At 36.2% G+C, this 14865-nt stretch overlaps 1 protein-coding gene across 1 annotated transcript in view; it reads left to right on the forward strand.

Annotated features, from left to right (window-relative positions):
- Positions 1–14865, forward strand: part of NRP1 (neuropilin 1) — a 137029-nt gene that overhangs the window by 55927 nt on the left and 66237 nt on the right. The window contains 2 exon segments of the mRNA XM_063303449.1: positions 851–1078; positions 10787–10942. Coding sequence (XP_063159519.1) covers positions 851–1078; positions 10787–10942 — 384 coding nt within the window.

Here is a 14865-nt window from a genome sequence, read left to right on the forward strand (position 1 = left end):
TGAGGTGTGTGAATCAATGCTTAAGAAGAAGGAAGTCTACTTTTTCTGATGTAATCACATCAGAAGAAATTATCTCTGCAACGAAATCAGAAGTTACATGGGCAGTGTCCACACTGGCAGTTTGTAGCACACACTAAAGACTGTAATAGAGCTACTTTTTATGTAATTTCCTTGCACAGTGCTGATGTTAGTTGGATTTGAGCAACACTGCCGGTAATCAAACAATTTATCATACCATCACTAACAGCATCACCTTACTGGTGCACCTGTGTCAACACTGCCCAGAATGAGTCAGTCACCCTTGATACAAGTACGAATTACCTTTCACATCTAGTTTGTCAAGAAGGCATAGGTCACATCTGGCAGACTTACTGAGTCTGCTCAAGGAATATGAAACCGCTGTTCCATTGACCAAACTCCACACTCCCTTCTTCTTGCAAAACATTCTGTTTTACCAATAAAAGGCTGTCAACCTGAAGATTTAAAGATTTAAGCTTAAAGGGACTATAATTATTTCCCTAGGGCTGTCAAGATTTCTGCAGCTTACACTTTCATTGTTCCCACATGACATTGTCATAATTTTTCCCTCTCTCTTTCAGAACTGGCACAAGTTTTCTTTTTCAGATTGCTCTGCTTGAAATTGAAAAATGAAGTTCATGCAATAAATGTGAATTACATTTTAATACCAATTATCAGTATCAGGAACAAGTTAGCTGAGCGACTAATATGGTGATTAACGCGGAGCATTTCTCCAAAAAGCCATGCTGCTTTTTAGAAGGAGAAATGGCATAATTGGTTTTCTGTAATACTGTTACGTGAGCAAAATGTATTTTTGTCTCTTGTTGTGCAGGACCAGAATGCTCCAGAAACTTCACATCTATGACTGGTATCATCAAATCGCCAGGATTCCCTGAAAAATATCCCAATAGCCTTGAATGCACTTACATTATCTTTGCACCAAAGATGTCAGAGATTACCCTTGAATTTGAAAGCTTTGAATTGGAACCAGATTCAAATCCTCCAGGAGGCGCATTCTGCCGTTATGATCGTTTAGAAATCTGGGATGGATTCCCAGAAGGTAAGATTCTCCCCCCACCTCCCCATTGCTGTTATGATGTTACTGATGCCATGGTTTGTTGTTCTTTTGAAACAATGGTAGTTAAAATTAGGAGAAGAAGAGTTATTTTACTGTTGACACATATCTGAAATATGTCCAGATTTGTAATTAATAAGGAAGGCATTAGGCTTTATCAGGGACAAAGAAGACAAGCAGAAATGCAACCCTGTACTGAGTTTCCTGTGCTATCCATCAAATGAAATGCGACTCTGCTTGTATTTTAATCTCATTATGTTGAACATTTGGGTACCCTAAGCTAAATATGGTCATGATAAAAGGTTGTAAAATTTTTCACAAAATAGCGATATCAGGACAGAAGGTGAATTCAATTATACATTATAGAGTGGTGCAGAACTTGATCCTGCTTATACAGAGTTCTGCTGCTATAACGATGATCTTATGTCAAACTCTTGCTGATGCAGGTTAAAGGGATTTATTTTACATGTTGTTAGCACTAATGGTGAGGGGATATATGGTGTTGTAGTGCTGCTGTTGGTAAGTTTAGATTACTGTGATGTGTTCTGTATGGAGCTACCCTTGCTCTCAGAAACTGCAGCTGTTGCAGAACATGTCAGGCATGACACGTCTTTTGAAGCAACCACATTACAGTAGCTGCCAATTGGCTATTGAGCCAAGTTCAAGGCTTTGTTTCTGACATAAAAAGACCCTAAGAATTTGGGACAGGCCTTTGCAGCCCTAGTCACCCCTGAAATTGGTGAGGAGGTCTTTCGGCATGTGCCAAAAACCACATCGTGCCAACTGCAGCCACTTATGATGTGATTGTTCCTATAGTCCTTTCCTGAAGCTTGTGAGGCACCTAATATTAGGTATTTTAAATTCCTTATGTACTGTATTTCTTTTATGAGGCCTGGATGAATGGCTGTTTTTGTTTTCCTTTCCCCCTTCCTTTTTTGTTGTATGTGGTTTTCATATTATTCCTATTGTAGATGTTATATTTGTAAGCTGTTTAAAGATGTTTTTATGTAGGGACTGGTATATAATATACGCAATAATAATATTATATAAAATTATCATAATCATCCCTAATGTCAGAGATGGCTCCAAGGCCATTGCATAAATCCTTCCAGTGGAACTTCGTACTCTCTTGGGCATTCAAGTACACACACACGCGCACACACACACACACACACACACACACAAAATCCATTGGTCCTGTTGCCCCTGACCTGGGTTTACAAACGTTTTGTATGAGTTTCCACTTTGCCTGTTCTGCCCCTCATACCCACCACAGCACAAATCATTATTTGCAAGTTGTTGCCAACACATTGTTCATGCAACCCATTATTTCTCTTTTTCCTTACCCACTGTGGATTACAGTTACTTTCAGGAGGCTGTTACCACCAGCTGAGTGACTGTGAAACAGAAAGTGAGGGGTATGTTTCACTCAGTGAGGCAAGAGAGAGGAAAAAGTTGGTTCTTGGGGTTGCCATCATCTATTAAAACTAAGCGAGGGGAGATTACAGCCAAAACCCACAAAACATTGTTAAATTGTGGAATTCACTGTCGACAGATGTACCGATGGCCACCTTAGATGATTTCAAGAGAACTGGAGATCAGGCTATCTCCATTTCTGATCATGGCAGATCAGGCTATCAATGGATATTAGTGCTGATGGCTACAATATGTGATTACCTTCTGAATCATAGGCAATAGCGTACTCTAAAGACCAGCTTCAGGGAAATAGGTGGAAGAGAGCTATCATCTTCCAGTCAATGCTTCTGAGGTTCTTGAACGCATCTGACAGCTGTCTGGTCAGGCCATATGCTGGATTAGATGGGTTTTTAGCTTGATCCAGCAGGACTCTTTGGGTTCCTACATACATCCCACTTTTGAACAAGAACAAGCTTACCCAGAATTTCGTTTCCTCAGAGTGTCTTTGCGATAAAGGGTTTGTTTGCATACACACACAGACTGAGAATAAGAGGATTAAGAGCAGTAATCCTTATAAATATTATTCATAGGATTTCTGGAATATTTAATGCCTTAGGATTTCTTCCAAAGATCAAAGCTCCTCCTTTTCCATCCCAAGTTAGCCCAGACTAATTAGGCTAGTCTTTTCCTTTTGCTCTTGTGTAAAAAAAAAAGGATAATCTCCATCTATCACCAGCCATCCCATTTCTCTTCAGGGCTATTGAAAGACAATCTCAGTTATTAACTGGCATTCCTCAGGGCACCAGCTCTGACAACAAAACACAGAATCAAAACTGTAGATCAAGATTTACAGAAAAAAAGGCAACCCTGTAGTGTTATTGCCACCAACTCCCTGAAGTCATAACAGTATGCAGACTTCATTGCTCTCTTTCTTGGTTGTATCATTTCAATTTGTAGAGTCATCTTTTTGAATTGTCTCCCCTTGTAAAAAGTTGCATGCATGAAATAACACTATGTATCATATATAAGTAGTCCTCATTTAGCAACCGCAATTGAGACCAGTAACCTGGTTGTTACGTGAAGTGGTCGCTACCGACAACACATGCTGACTGTAATGGCAAACACTTGACAGAGAGAGATGCTGCAAAAGTTGTAAATGTGGGCATTGGTCGCAAACTTACTTTTTTATCGTTGTCATAACTGGAACAGTCACTGTCTGAGGCAGTCACTAAGCGAGGACTACCTGTATAGTGTTGTGAAATAGTTTTATATCTGAAAGAGATTTATATAAATGATTTAAATAGGGTTTTCTTTTAAATGACACACAAACACCCTTGTCCACTTGTAGGTTGAATTAATATATCGAAATTCTGTTGCATTTTTGGTGATGTATCAGTTGATTCTTATTTTAAATAAAGATTAATATTGTTTTGCTGTTTTTGACATAGTTAATTTTGGGAATAGTCTTCTGGAACACATTTTAACACTGTGCTGGTCCTATGCTAGACTTGATACTGTAACAAGGAATTCTGGAGACGTTGCATTTAAGAATAAATTTTAGTCCAGTTTTCATCCATGTACACATTTGTTTTTAGGAGTAAATAGGTTAATTGTGTTTTTTTAATCCTTTTTAGTAAGTAACAATGCAGCAGGAAAAACAATGACTGAAGGACTGTCTAATATTTAACTCATCCATTGCAACAGCTTTATAACAGTAGTGTAACTATGCCTTAAATATAACAATAGGCTTTTCTCTGTTGCAAAAAGGTTTATGGTGTGAATACCTGTAGAAATCTATACTTCCACTGATGTGTGGAAAAAAGACTAATTAGCCAAATTATTTAAAATATTTCCAAAGAGATTACTGTCAAGGTTATTGCCCCTATAGTAATTTTTCGGTTCAAGAGAATGATGGAACTGAAACCATTATGTGCAAGTATTATAGTTTTTCTAATCTATCTTTGAATTAAAAATGTCCTTTATTTAATCTGTAAAAACTTAAAAAACATATTTCTGTAACTACTTAACCATAACATCTTTTCTGGGATGATAATAGTTTCAAAACGTGCATTATTTAGCATGTATAGACATATAAATGTCACTTTCAGTATGAACTGTTATTTAATATTTCGTATTAACTTTTTCCATTAAACCAATGTTAATAAATCTACTGGGCATAAATAGTATATTAACAACTAGGCTGTGCCTGGTTCAGAAATGATTTGGAGATCAGACCTTGAAAAGCTTGAGTGCAAGACCAGTTTGCTATTCATTAAAACAGCCTGTCTTTTTTCAAGCTTCCATGTGAGCATTAAAAAGACATAGCTGCTTTAAGAGTTGCATTTAATTGAAGGTAATTAATTAGGTTTTTTTAAGTAGCTGTATCTTTTTTCTCAGACTTGCATAGAAGGCTGAAAAAATGAGGAGCAGCTGTAATGCATAACAGAGGGCTCTGCTAACGTTGCAAAGCAATTCTTTTGAATAATTTTTGTAGCATTCACAGCCTTATTAACAATAAGTATAGCATTGGACAATATTTTGCTATCATGGATTTTAGACTCTTCACAAAGTATTTTATCAAAGAGAGTGTATTCTCTTTTATGGCTGTTGAAAAATAATGTTGAACTTTCAGAATGGTCAAAGAAAAGCCCAGGAGCAGCTATCCTGGAAAATAGAGCATTTCTGTGTTTCTCTGGTTTTGTAGCATAAGTCTTTATAGGAGACTTCATCCATCAAGGATAGGCTTCCACTATTTCATAACAGAGCTCCTTGCTTTCATCACTGCACAGCATGCCTAAATCAATTCATTAAGAATGTTTCCTGCAAGTAGCTCAAGTCAATGCCACAAAGTGATATGTAACCTCGAAAATGACATTTCTGAGGTCAACATCTATCTACATCTTCTTTGTTAGTGTATGATCTGATTTTAGCATGCCACTGCCAATAAATTCATTTTATAAAACATTTTCTGGATATTGGCCATCCTACTATTTAATCAGAAATCGTAAGAGATACAAGTTCTATAGGAGAAAGGGCAGAAGGGTAGTACTCCATAAAAGTGATTTGTTTTTTGTTCCAGGGAAGGAAGCAACATTACAGATGAGGGAGAGATGCTTCGGACAACCGGGGTCTATTAGATTTGTCACATTTCCATTTATTCTAATGGAAAATGGAACCAAGGCTTCATCCTATTCAAGCAATTGGATTATGCCTGTGTGAAACCTCCAAAGTGTCATTTAACTGCTTAGCTTTTAAAACACCAGATGTGTGACTTATAGGCTTGTGTAGCACTTTGGAGTCTGTCTCCAAAAAGTGCTTCAGAGCCCACAGGAGTGTAGATGTAGCACCTATCTGCAGTACTTTAAGGCATCCATGTCTTCGTTTATTGTGTTTTTCCTGTTCCTTAATGGCAGACATCTAGTATTTTTTCTTTTTCCACAGTGTAATCATTTGTCCTATGGTTTTAATTTCTTAGACCAAAGAGTCAAAATAATATGAAAAGGATATTTTTCACTTTTCTACTCCCTAAATTAAAATTTAGAATCTCCTAATCACACAGCTCCAGCCCCAGAATTGATGTTATAAGAATGAGATCAAGTGCTATGTGTCTTAAAATGCAGTAATTTTTAGCAGTAACTTAAATGGGTCCCAGCTAATCTATAATTTCAGTTTAAGCAGTTAAGAGTAAATGTGCTCTGCTGAAATCTATTTGACCTCTGGCTCACAAATTACAAGGCAAAGAAGGATTAATAGCAGCCTTCGGAAAAGACTGACACATACTAGCTGAGCAAGTAGTGATATAATCTCATGAATTATTGGTCAAAACGTTTTCTCTGCAGTGAATCATATGTGTATGGTCACCTTTTTCACTACATTAAGTAATTTATTGTCACTTGCAAGGGTTTGGGAGCCTGAAATTGAAAATAAAAAGAGAGGATTTTTCAAGTATGTTCTGTATTTGTATAGGAAGATTAAAAAAAAATCTGTTTCATCCTGTTCAAGTCAAATCAATGCTGCATTATCTCAGTAAGGCAGTCTTACATGTTACATAATAAAATCCCATACCTCTTAATATGATAATCTACAAGGTTTTCAGCTGCTGAATGTATGTAGTTAGACAGGAGACAAACAGAACTGTGAAAACTGATGAGCATATTCAAAAAATTTAGCCTAGTGTGTATGTCTTAAAATACAAAGGCATGAGTTGCATGGAACTTTGAAGGGTGAATTAGCTTAAAATAAGATTGTTTTTACTATTTAAAGGAAGCTTTCTTGCAGAGAATATCAGGTCTATAGCCTTGAAAACATCCCAGAAGAAGACACTGGCAAATCACCTCATACTGCCAATAAAACATTAAGTGATTTAATCAGAATAAGTACTGTGGTACGGTTTAGTATGGACTTCTTTTTACCCCCTTATTAAACTCAGTGGCTGCAGCGATCAAAGGATTAAGTGAAAAAGAGCTAAAATGCAGATATTTGTTCATTGGACAGAAGGCAGAAGCACAATGAGAGGAGAAGGCTGGATATTGATTAGTCACATGTAAGATAAATCACAAAAATCACTATATACTGCATGTATTTGTATGTGCGCCTGCATGCACATAGATGCATATGCATACTCACACATAGAATTAAGAGAAGAATGAGCCATAAATGAGCAAATCTCTTCGGTAACAAAGTTGCTAATTTCCAAAGTCCTGGGTTAGCAAGCTACACAGCTGCCCAAAATAAAGCAAGTGCCACATATCACTCTAAGTTGCTTCGTCTTCAACCAAGTGTCTTTCTCTGATTTCTCTTCAGATTGTATAAATCTTTTACCTTTTTTTATCAACTCTTTTTTTATACACAGCTATCACACAGCAAGCCAGCTTGGTGTAGCGATTAAAGGTTCCAGGTTAGAAACCAGGACACTGTGAGTTCTGGTCCTGCCTTAGGCATAAAGCCAACTGGCTGACTTTGGGCCAGTCATTCCCTCTCTGCCCTAGGAAAAAGACAATGGCAAACCATTTCCAAAAATGTTGCAAAGAAAATTGCAGGGACTCATCCATGCAGTCATCAGGAATCAAGACTGACTCAAAGGCACAAAACAAACATCAGCAAACATCCCTGATCCCAGATTAATAACAAATGATCGATATTGTATTCACTCACTACAACTAGCATGCTGACTGTGATTTGCAATTGCTGTTTGTATTGAATAAATATATTTGAAAATGGTATAAGAGGGGACTTAGAGTACTGGACAGTTTGGTCAAAATTGATGCTACTTAGTTAGCTGTAAAATGTTAAAAACTCATGAACTAGCATAGAAGTAAAAACTCAGCCCAGGCATTTTGCATATTGAAAAGCTGTGTAGCTCATTGATTTATTAATTCATGGTAGGTGCGGGTGAGTCATTATAAGTGAAATGGTGTTGTATAGCAATAAGAATGGGACCTGGGCATTGTTGATAGAGGCATGTTTCGTTTCTGTTGTTTTACTTAATAACAGAGACCAAACTTTTTGTTATTTTTCTGTGCCATGGCCAAAAACATTGCCATTAGATTAGAAAGCAGTAGAAGGTTGCATTTGGTGGTATTAGTGAAAATTTCTAAGGGGTCTGTAGAGACTAAAGGAGGAACTGAGAAAAAAAGGAAAACAGATGGTGGGCCACGCGGAGGAGGAAAAATAAAGAGAGATTTGGGAAAGGTTATTGGAAAGTTTGAATGGGAGTTACAAAAGGAACTAGGGCTTTATGGGTAAAGCTGCTGAGAGAGAAGGGACAAATATATTGATTTAATTTGTGAGAGTGGAGAAATGATGACGGGGAAGGAGCAGAATCTGTGTAGTGTTTGGCTCACCGCCATATGGAAATTGTGGTAAAAGGCTCTTAGGCTTAGGAGCTTTAGCCAATCCTGTTATAGGTTTGAACTAGCAAAAGATTTGTTGTTCTTAGCTTCCAGAGGCTAGTTCACTGGCATATATCTTCAGTGAATACCTCTACGAGTATTATCATAATGGAAAAGAAATATTTCATACTGAATGTGAATTATTTCTTTGGTGGCACAAAATACAAGCAAAGGAGGAAAGCTTGAAGCTATAAACACAAAGCACAGGGACAGAGCAGTGTTTCTCAATCACAGCAATGTTAAGATGTGTGGACTTCAACTCCCAGAATTCCTCATCTGGCAGGGGAATTCTGGGAGTTGAAGTTCAAACATCTTAAAATTGCCAAGTTTGAAACACACTGGGATAGATGAAGGAAAGTCATTTATTGCTGGGCAATTGCACCCACTCAGGCATTTCTTGAATTCCTTAAACAATACACAATGGCTTGTGAATTGCAGTCCCAACACATCTGGAGAGCCCCAGTTCAAGAGATGCTAGTTCAGAACAGGATGGCAGCACCTGAATACCCATATAATGTAATCTAACAGAATTATTAGGGGTGACCATAAGGTATGGTCAGAAAAGAAGATGGTGGCCATGATGGTATGATCAAAGCTCCATCTGTTTTATATGGGCATTGTGTGTGCGTGACACTTATTTATTTATTTACCAAATTTGTACTTTTGCTGGCTATTGAGGTGTAAAATACAACAGATATAAAAAGCTCAAAATCCAAACAAAGTATATGGCATCAGGCCCCCAAAGCCCTCAGGAAAAGCACCATTTTCAGTTTTTTTTTTTTGGAAGGCAGACAAGTTTGGAGACAAGCAAATCTCCAACAGGTGATGATTCCAAAGGGCCATCACTGAAAAATGGCACTTCCAGGCTTTGGCCCTCTTAAACTCCCCAAAATGGGAACAACCAGATCTTCTCCCAGTGTGAATGGAGTGGGGAGATGCTGTCCTGCAGGTAACGAGATGCCAAACCATAAGGGGTTTTATAGGTTAATACCAGCACTTTAAATTGCACTTGGAAGTTAATAGGAAGCTAATGTAAAACCCCCAGAACAGGTGTAAAAACAAGCAGAGCTTCAAACACACCATCATTGCCACTATCATGTGTCTTTTTTACCATATCCTCCAAACACCCCTGAGTATTATAAACTGGCTTCAAAATGTCATATAGATGCACAAATCTATGGATAAAGGGATTGAAAACAATAAAATAATATCCATTATCAAGTTATCAATATTATTTAATGACAATATAATTACTGAATGACAAGATAACTTTTTTTCATTTCTCATTCACACTTTAGACTATATAGATAGGCAAGAACTATATAGATCTTGTCTGTCTATATAGTCGGCTGCTCCATATGTATAGGTTGGTTTTCTACTTAGTCCATCTTAGATCCAAATAAAGTCAGTGTGAAAAGGAAATCATGAATACTTTAACCCCATTGATTCTGAAACAAACTAAGTCAACAAAAACATGATTTAACTGACTATGTTTGATATCACTTGAATACAATAGTTTTAATATATACATTGTGGAATTTTTTTTAAGCAATTGTCTTGTTCTGTGTGTTTCTGTGTTTTCTGTATTCCTGAGTTTAATTCTAATAGATAAGATACTGTTTGTTTTATTGTAGTTTAACTTTCCTTCTCGTTAGCTTTTCCTTTAGAGTGTGTTTTATCTCCTGGAATTGCTTGTGAAAGCCAAATCATTCAAAAATATTTTGTTACCAATATGTTCTCGTGTTCCTACTGAATATTCCTTCCTGTTTATACTCTCTCTCATAACTTACGATCATCGTACTAAAATACATTTTCTGGAAATATATGTTGTTCTTTCCAGAGCTTGCATTATTAATTGAATTAGGGTTAGATGGATCACTCTAATTTTGTTTAGTGTCTTTTACCCCATGTTCATTCATAACTCCATTTTGGCATATTTGGCATAAATCTATAATTTTTAATTTTAAAACTTTACAAAATGATATTTATATACTTTACTGATTATACCAAAATAATGGTTTTAGTATATTTCTTCTTAGTTCTCTAAGAATATGTCACAAAATTCAGAAAAGTATGTAGTCCAAGATGTAGAAATCAAATTGATTCTGTTAAAAATATCTGAACATATTCTTCAGGTATCCATAACTGGAATATTGTAAAAGCAATACTTTCGTTGCAGAGCAGAAAAATAGACTGTTTCCTGATTAATAAGGTATAACCACCACAGGATACTTTCTACTTCCTATCTTATGGGGCTCTCTTCCTATAGTCTCTTGAGGGACCTCTAGAATACATATTTTTGTTGTTGAAAAGATTTAACCATATGTTGTTGGAAAGATTCAACCATTTGCTTCTTTTTACATATGTGTTCCTATCTTCCTTTCAGTTGGTCCTCACATTGGGCGATATTGTGGACAAAACACGCCCGGTCGTGTCCTCTCATCAACAGGCATTCTCTCCATGGTTTTCTATACTGACAGTGCAATAGCAAAAGAAGGCTTCTCTGCAAACTACACTGTTGTCCAGAACAGTGTTTCAGAAGGTCAGTGCTTATTCATTCTGCAGAGTGGGGCATCAGATATTCTCTGTCATGTCTTTTCTCCTGATGAGTGCTGTCTGAAATACATGGAAACCATAGATAAATAGGGACTCTGTCTTTTGTGTGTGCATGTTTTAAAAACAACCCCTCTTATTATCCATGCCAGGAGACATATCGTCTCCTATTAGTTTCTCTAAAAAGTCATTAAGTTATAGAGTTCCCCTACCCTTAAAATCCAAGCCTAGATATAAGTTGTCCAAGACTTCATAAATTATGACAATTTATGTATATGGCCTGTCTTTCAAGTATATTGTATTTGGCATCTCATTACTGCAAAAGCAAAACATTGAGGGGCAAAATCCATTGAGAAGGAAACTTGATTGGTATGCAAGATCAGCTCACTCAACTTTTTTTTTCAGATACAGCAGTGCTTCCCAAACTTTTTCCTTCATTACCCAAAACCACTTATCAGAAAATCCTTTTTACCCAATGTAGGTAAAACGCTTTAAGTCAATTTAATGGGTTTGTGTCTCAATAATCAAAGAAAAACCACTTTTACCCAATTTCAGCTAATTTACCCAGGTTTGGGAAGCACTGAGTTATAGAAATATGGGTTAGGAGCTATGAGGACATATTAGGCATTAAGTTGAAGATTTGAGTGTTCTGATGCAAGTAATTTGCTCCACCACTTAACTAATTTCTAACCATTAGCTGAAATTGCTCACATATTTACTTTTTAGATCCCATGAATAAAAATAAGGAAATGTATCATATATGCAGACACAGAACATTTTTCTCCTTAAATCTGATTTACTAAAAGAAATATGAATGATCAAAAACTCCATTAAATGTGATGATAGAAGATAGATAGATTGTCTGTTTGTCTGTCTATCTACATTAAGATTAGTATAGGGGGGCTGCTCTCTAGGAAATGGGGGGCTGCAAATCATGCAAGATAGAAAAGCATTCCTTCTCAGAATCCTGCTCAGGTTTGTTTTCCTTTGTATGCTTTTAGGAAATAATAATGATACTCTGCACAATACAAACTGTCTTAATACAAACTAAAATGGAGATATAGATATATCAATTAAAATTAAATATCTCCAGAATGCACGAACTATTAAAAATATTATTCCATTCATATCCCAACTTAAGACAGTTCAACTAAAAAACATGAGGCCAAGAAATTTAATACTAAAATAACAACAAAAAGCTGAAATTCATAGGGAACCAACATATATGACAGTTTTCATACTGCATATAGGACGACTTAGCTATAAGTAATTTAGAGTTAAAGGTCAGTGTCAGAGAACAAGGGAGGAAGAATCAAGAAAAAAGAGTAGGGGAAAAAGAGCTAAATCTAGAAACAACTGTCGATGTCCAGGAAAAACTTAGCCTGACCAAGAATCCCTCTCTCGTGAGGATTGGAAGTTACTACTCTGAACAGGAAGCTACTCTACTTCAGAATTTGGGAATCCCTTAACAGGGACAGGTAGTCTGTTGACCTTCAAGAATTCTGAATCTCAACTTCTGGTGGGGGACATGGCCGACTGAGCAGCTGTGTCCGCAAGCTTCGTGGACAGAACTGACAACACGGCGGTTCTTTGGGCTCAGGCAGGCTTTTTCCTGAAGCCCTGGAGTACTTTCATGGCAAAGAAAATGCTTGGAATCATCCCATCTGTTCTCCAGAACGGCGACTTGCAGCCCGAAAATCACAAACAGCATTGATGCTGATCAGGTAAAAGCCGCCGGGAGACCAGGACGTCACCATTTCCAAGCCGCACTGTAGCCTTTAAGAGGCACTAAGTCAAGCCACCCCATTTCTAACTCACCCAATTTATATATTTTTTAAAGTTATGTACCCCAAGAGAGGCTTTCTACAGCAAGGAGAAGTGATCTCTCTCTTATTTTGGGGATTAATTTTTAAAATCTTTTAAAGTTTTGGCTTGTTTCCCGTTTAAATATTAAGGAGGATTGAGAATAAATAATTGCCTCCCTGCTATTATTTTTGTGCTGAATTTGAAGGATTTAATATTTTTCTACATATTGAATCTACTGCTTTGAATCTTCAGCTTTTGGTCACCACTTTCCCTGGAAGGTGCTTGTCAGCATACTTTCTCTTACATCAACAACTTTCGGAAATTCTCCATTAATTAATTGACTCCTACTCTCGCTAGCCAAGTATCTAGGGGGCGCCAAAATCTACTGCCTGAAACGCGGAGGATTTCATGGAGACTTTCTCAGAGTTCCGTTATGAGCTTCGTTGTGACTTTAAACAGATCTTTTATGATACCTGTCAGGCTATTCTGCAAGATATTTGGGACACTGCAGAAAATATCTGCCTTAAAATATGTCATTTGGCTGAGGACGTTGTGGAAGAAATTGAAGATTTTAACAAAGATAGAGGTGTTCCTACTGATAGCGAGATTGAAGCCTTTGTTGAAATGCCAGGCAACGATTACATTTTGGTGTTGAAGGGGTTAAAGGGACAGTCTGAGTTGCAAATTACAGATGGAGGTTTTTTTGTTTTTTTTTAATGGAATGTTATGGGAAAGAAGAGGCTCTGTTCTGTGGGAGGTTTTTTCTTGAGAAATCTGAGTTTCCAAGGGGGGCAGTTGGGCTGTTTGATTTTTGTAAGCAAAATGCCTTGTGTGTAATATGGAGATATGTAAATGCTCTGGTATATTTTGAAGTGGGGTAAAGAATTAAGAATGTTTATTTGGATTAATATTAAGGCTTGTATGATCCCATTTTTCTTTAATGATTTGAATTAAGATTTACTGGATTGCTTTTAAGGTTTGTTTGATTTTTAAGATTTATAAGATATAATAATTGCTTGGTTTTATGTTTAATAGGGTTAAGATTGTTATAGCATTATTAATTATAAAAGTAGACAATTTAAATGTTTTATAATTTGATTTTCATTTTAGTGGACAGAAATATATAGAATAATGGTAGGAAGGAAATAATTAAATAAATGTTTTTGTGGGGGAAGTTGACTAGGAAGTTTATATATTTCTTTTTCTTTTAATATGAGGGGAAGGAGCAGCTGTGTTTAGCGGTTTTTATAATGTGCTAATGGAATGATTTATAGAAATAATATGATCTTGTTTTAAATAGAATAAGGGATTGATTATGGAAATTGCTGTATAGTCTTGTTGAAAGTCAGAAGTCACCTCTTTATGTAATCTTCAAAATTCTTTTTTCTTGTGTTTCACACTCTTTTAGTTTTTTTTCTTTTTGTAGTTTTTTCTTTTTTGTAGTTTTTATCTTCATTTCAAACTTAATAAAATTATTTTTTTTTAAAAAGAATTCTGAATCTCATCTATTGCCAAGTCATATATCCCACACCCTGTATATGTGATTTGATTTGTTTTCTAAGCAAAATAATGTTAAAAAATTAAAAAACAAAAAAAGAATTCTAAATCCCTGTTTTATGGAGATATTCTTCAGTTAATAAGCTTGAGGGGTCTTGATATGAAGCAGCCTTATAGGAGATCCCACTTTAAGTTCCAGGAGCTCTTAATTGCACAGTTGAATTGCAGCAGACAATATTTAGAACACGTTTTCGATTTTCAAAATAACAACCCTTATCTCTTAAAATCCTGGTACAATCAGTTGTAATGTTTGACTTTATAAAAGAAGTTTGTTTTGAAGGGAAAAATGTTGACCAACCAAATCCCATTTGATCATTGAATAAAACTTCACATGCAATTTAAATTACAGACAAGATTAGTTATACTCATCACATCATTTGTCCTTTCTGATGTTATAATACAATTTATTGCTACACTTAGATTAAATGTTTTCTTTGTATGAATTTAATGCTTGTTATAAGGATTACAGTGTTATATCTCCAGCATAAAGGAAGGTGTGTGTGAAGACCAGATAGGCAGGTTGTAAAGCAAAAAATTCTAATTAAATAA

Source organism: Candoia aspera, chromosome 4, assembly GCF_035149785.1.
Source record: "Candoia aspera isolate rCanAsp1 chromosome 4, rCanAsp1.hap2, whole genome shotgun sequence".
In the NCBI taxonomy this organism is placed as follows: Eukaryota; Metazoa; Chordata; class Lepidosauria; order Squamata; family Boidae; genus Candoia; species Candoia aspera.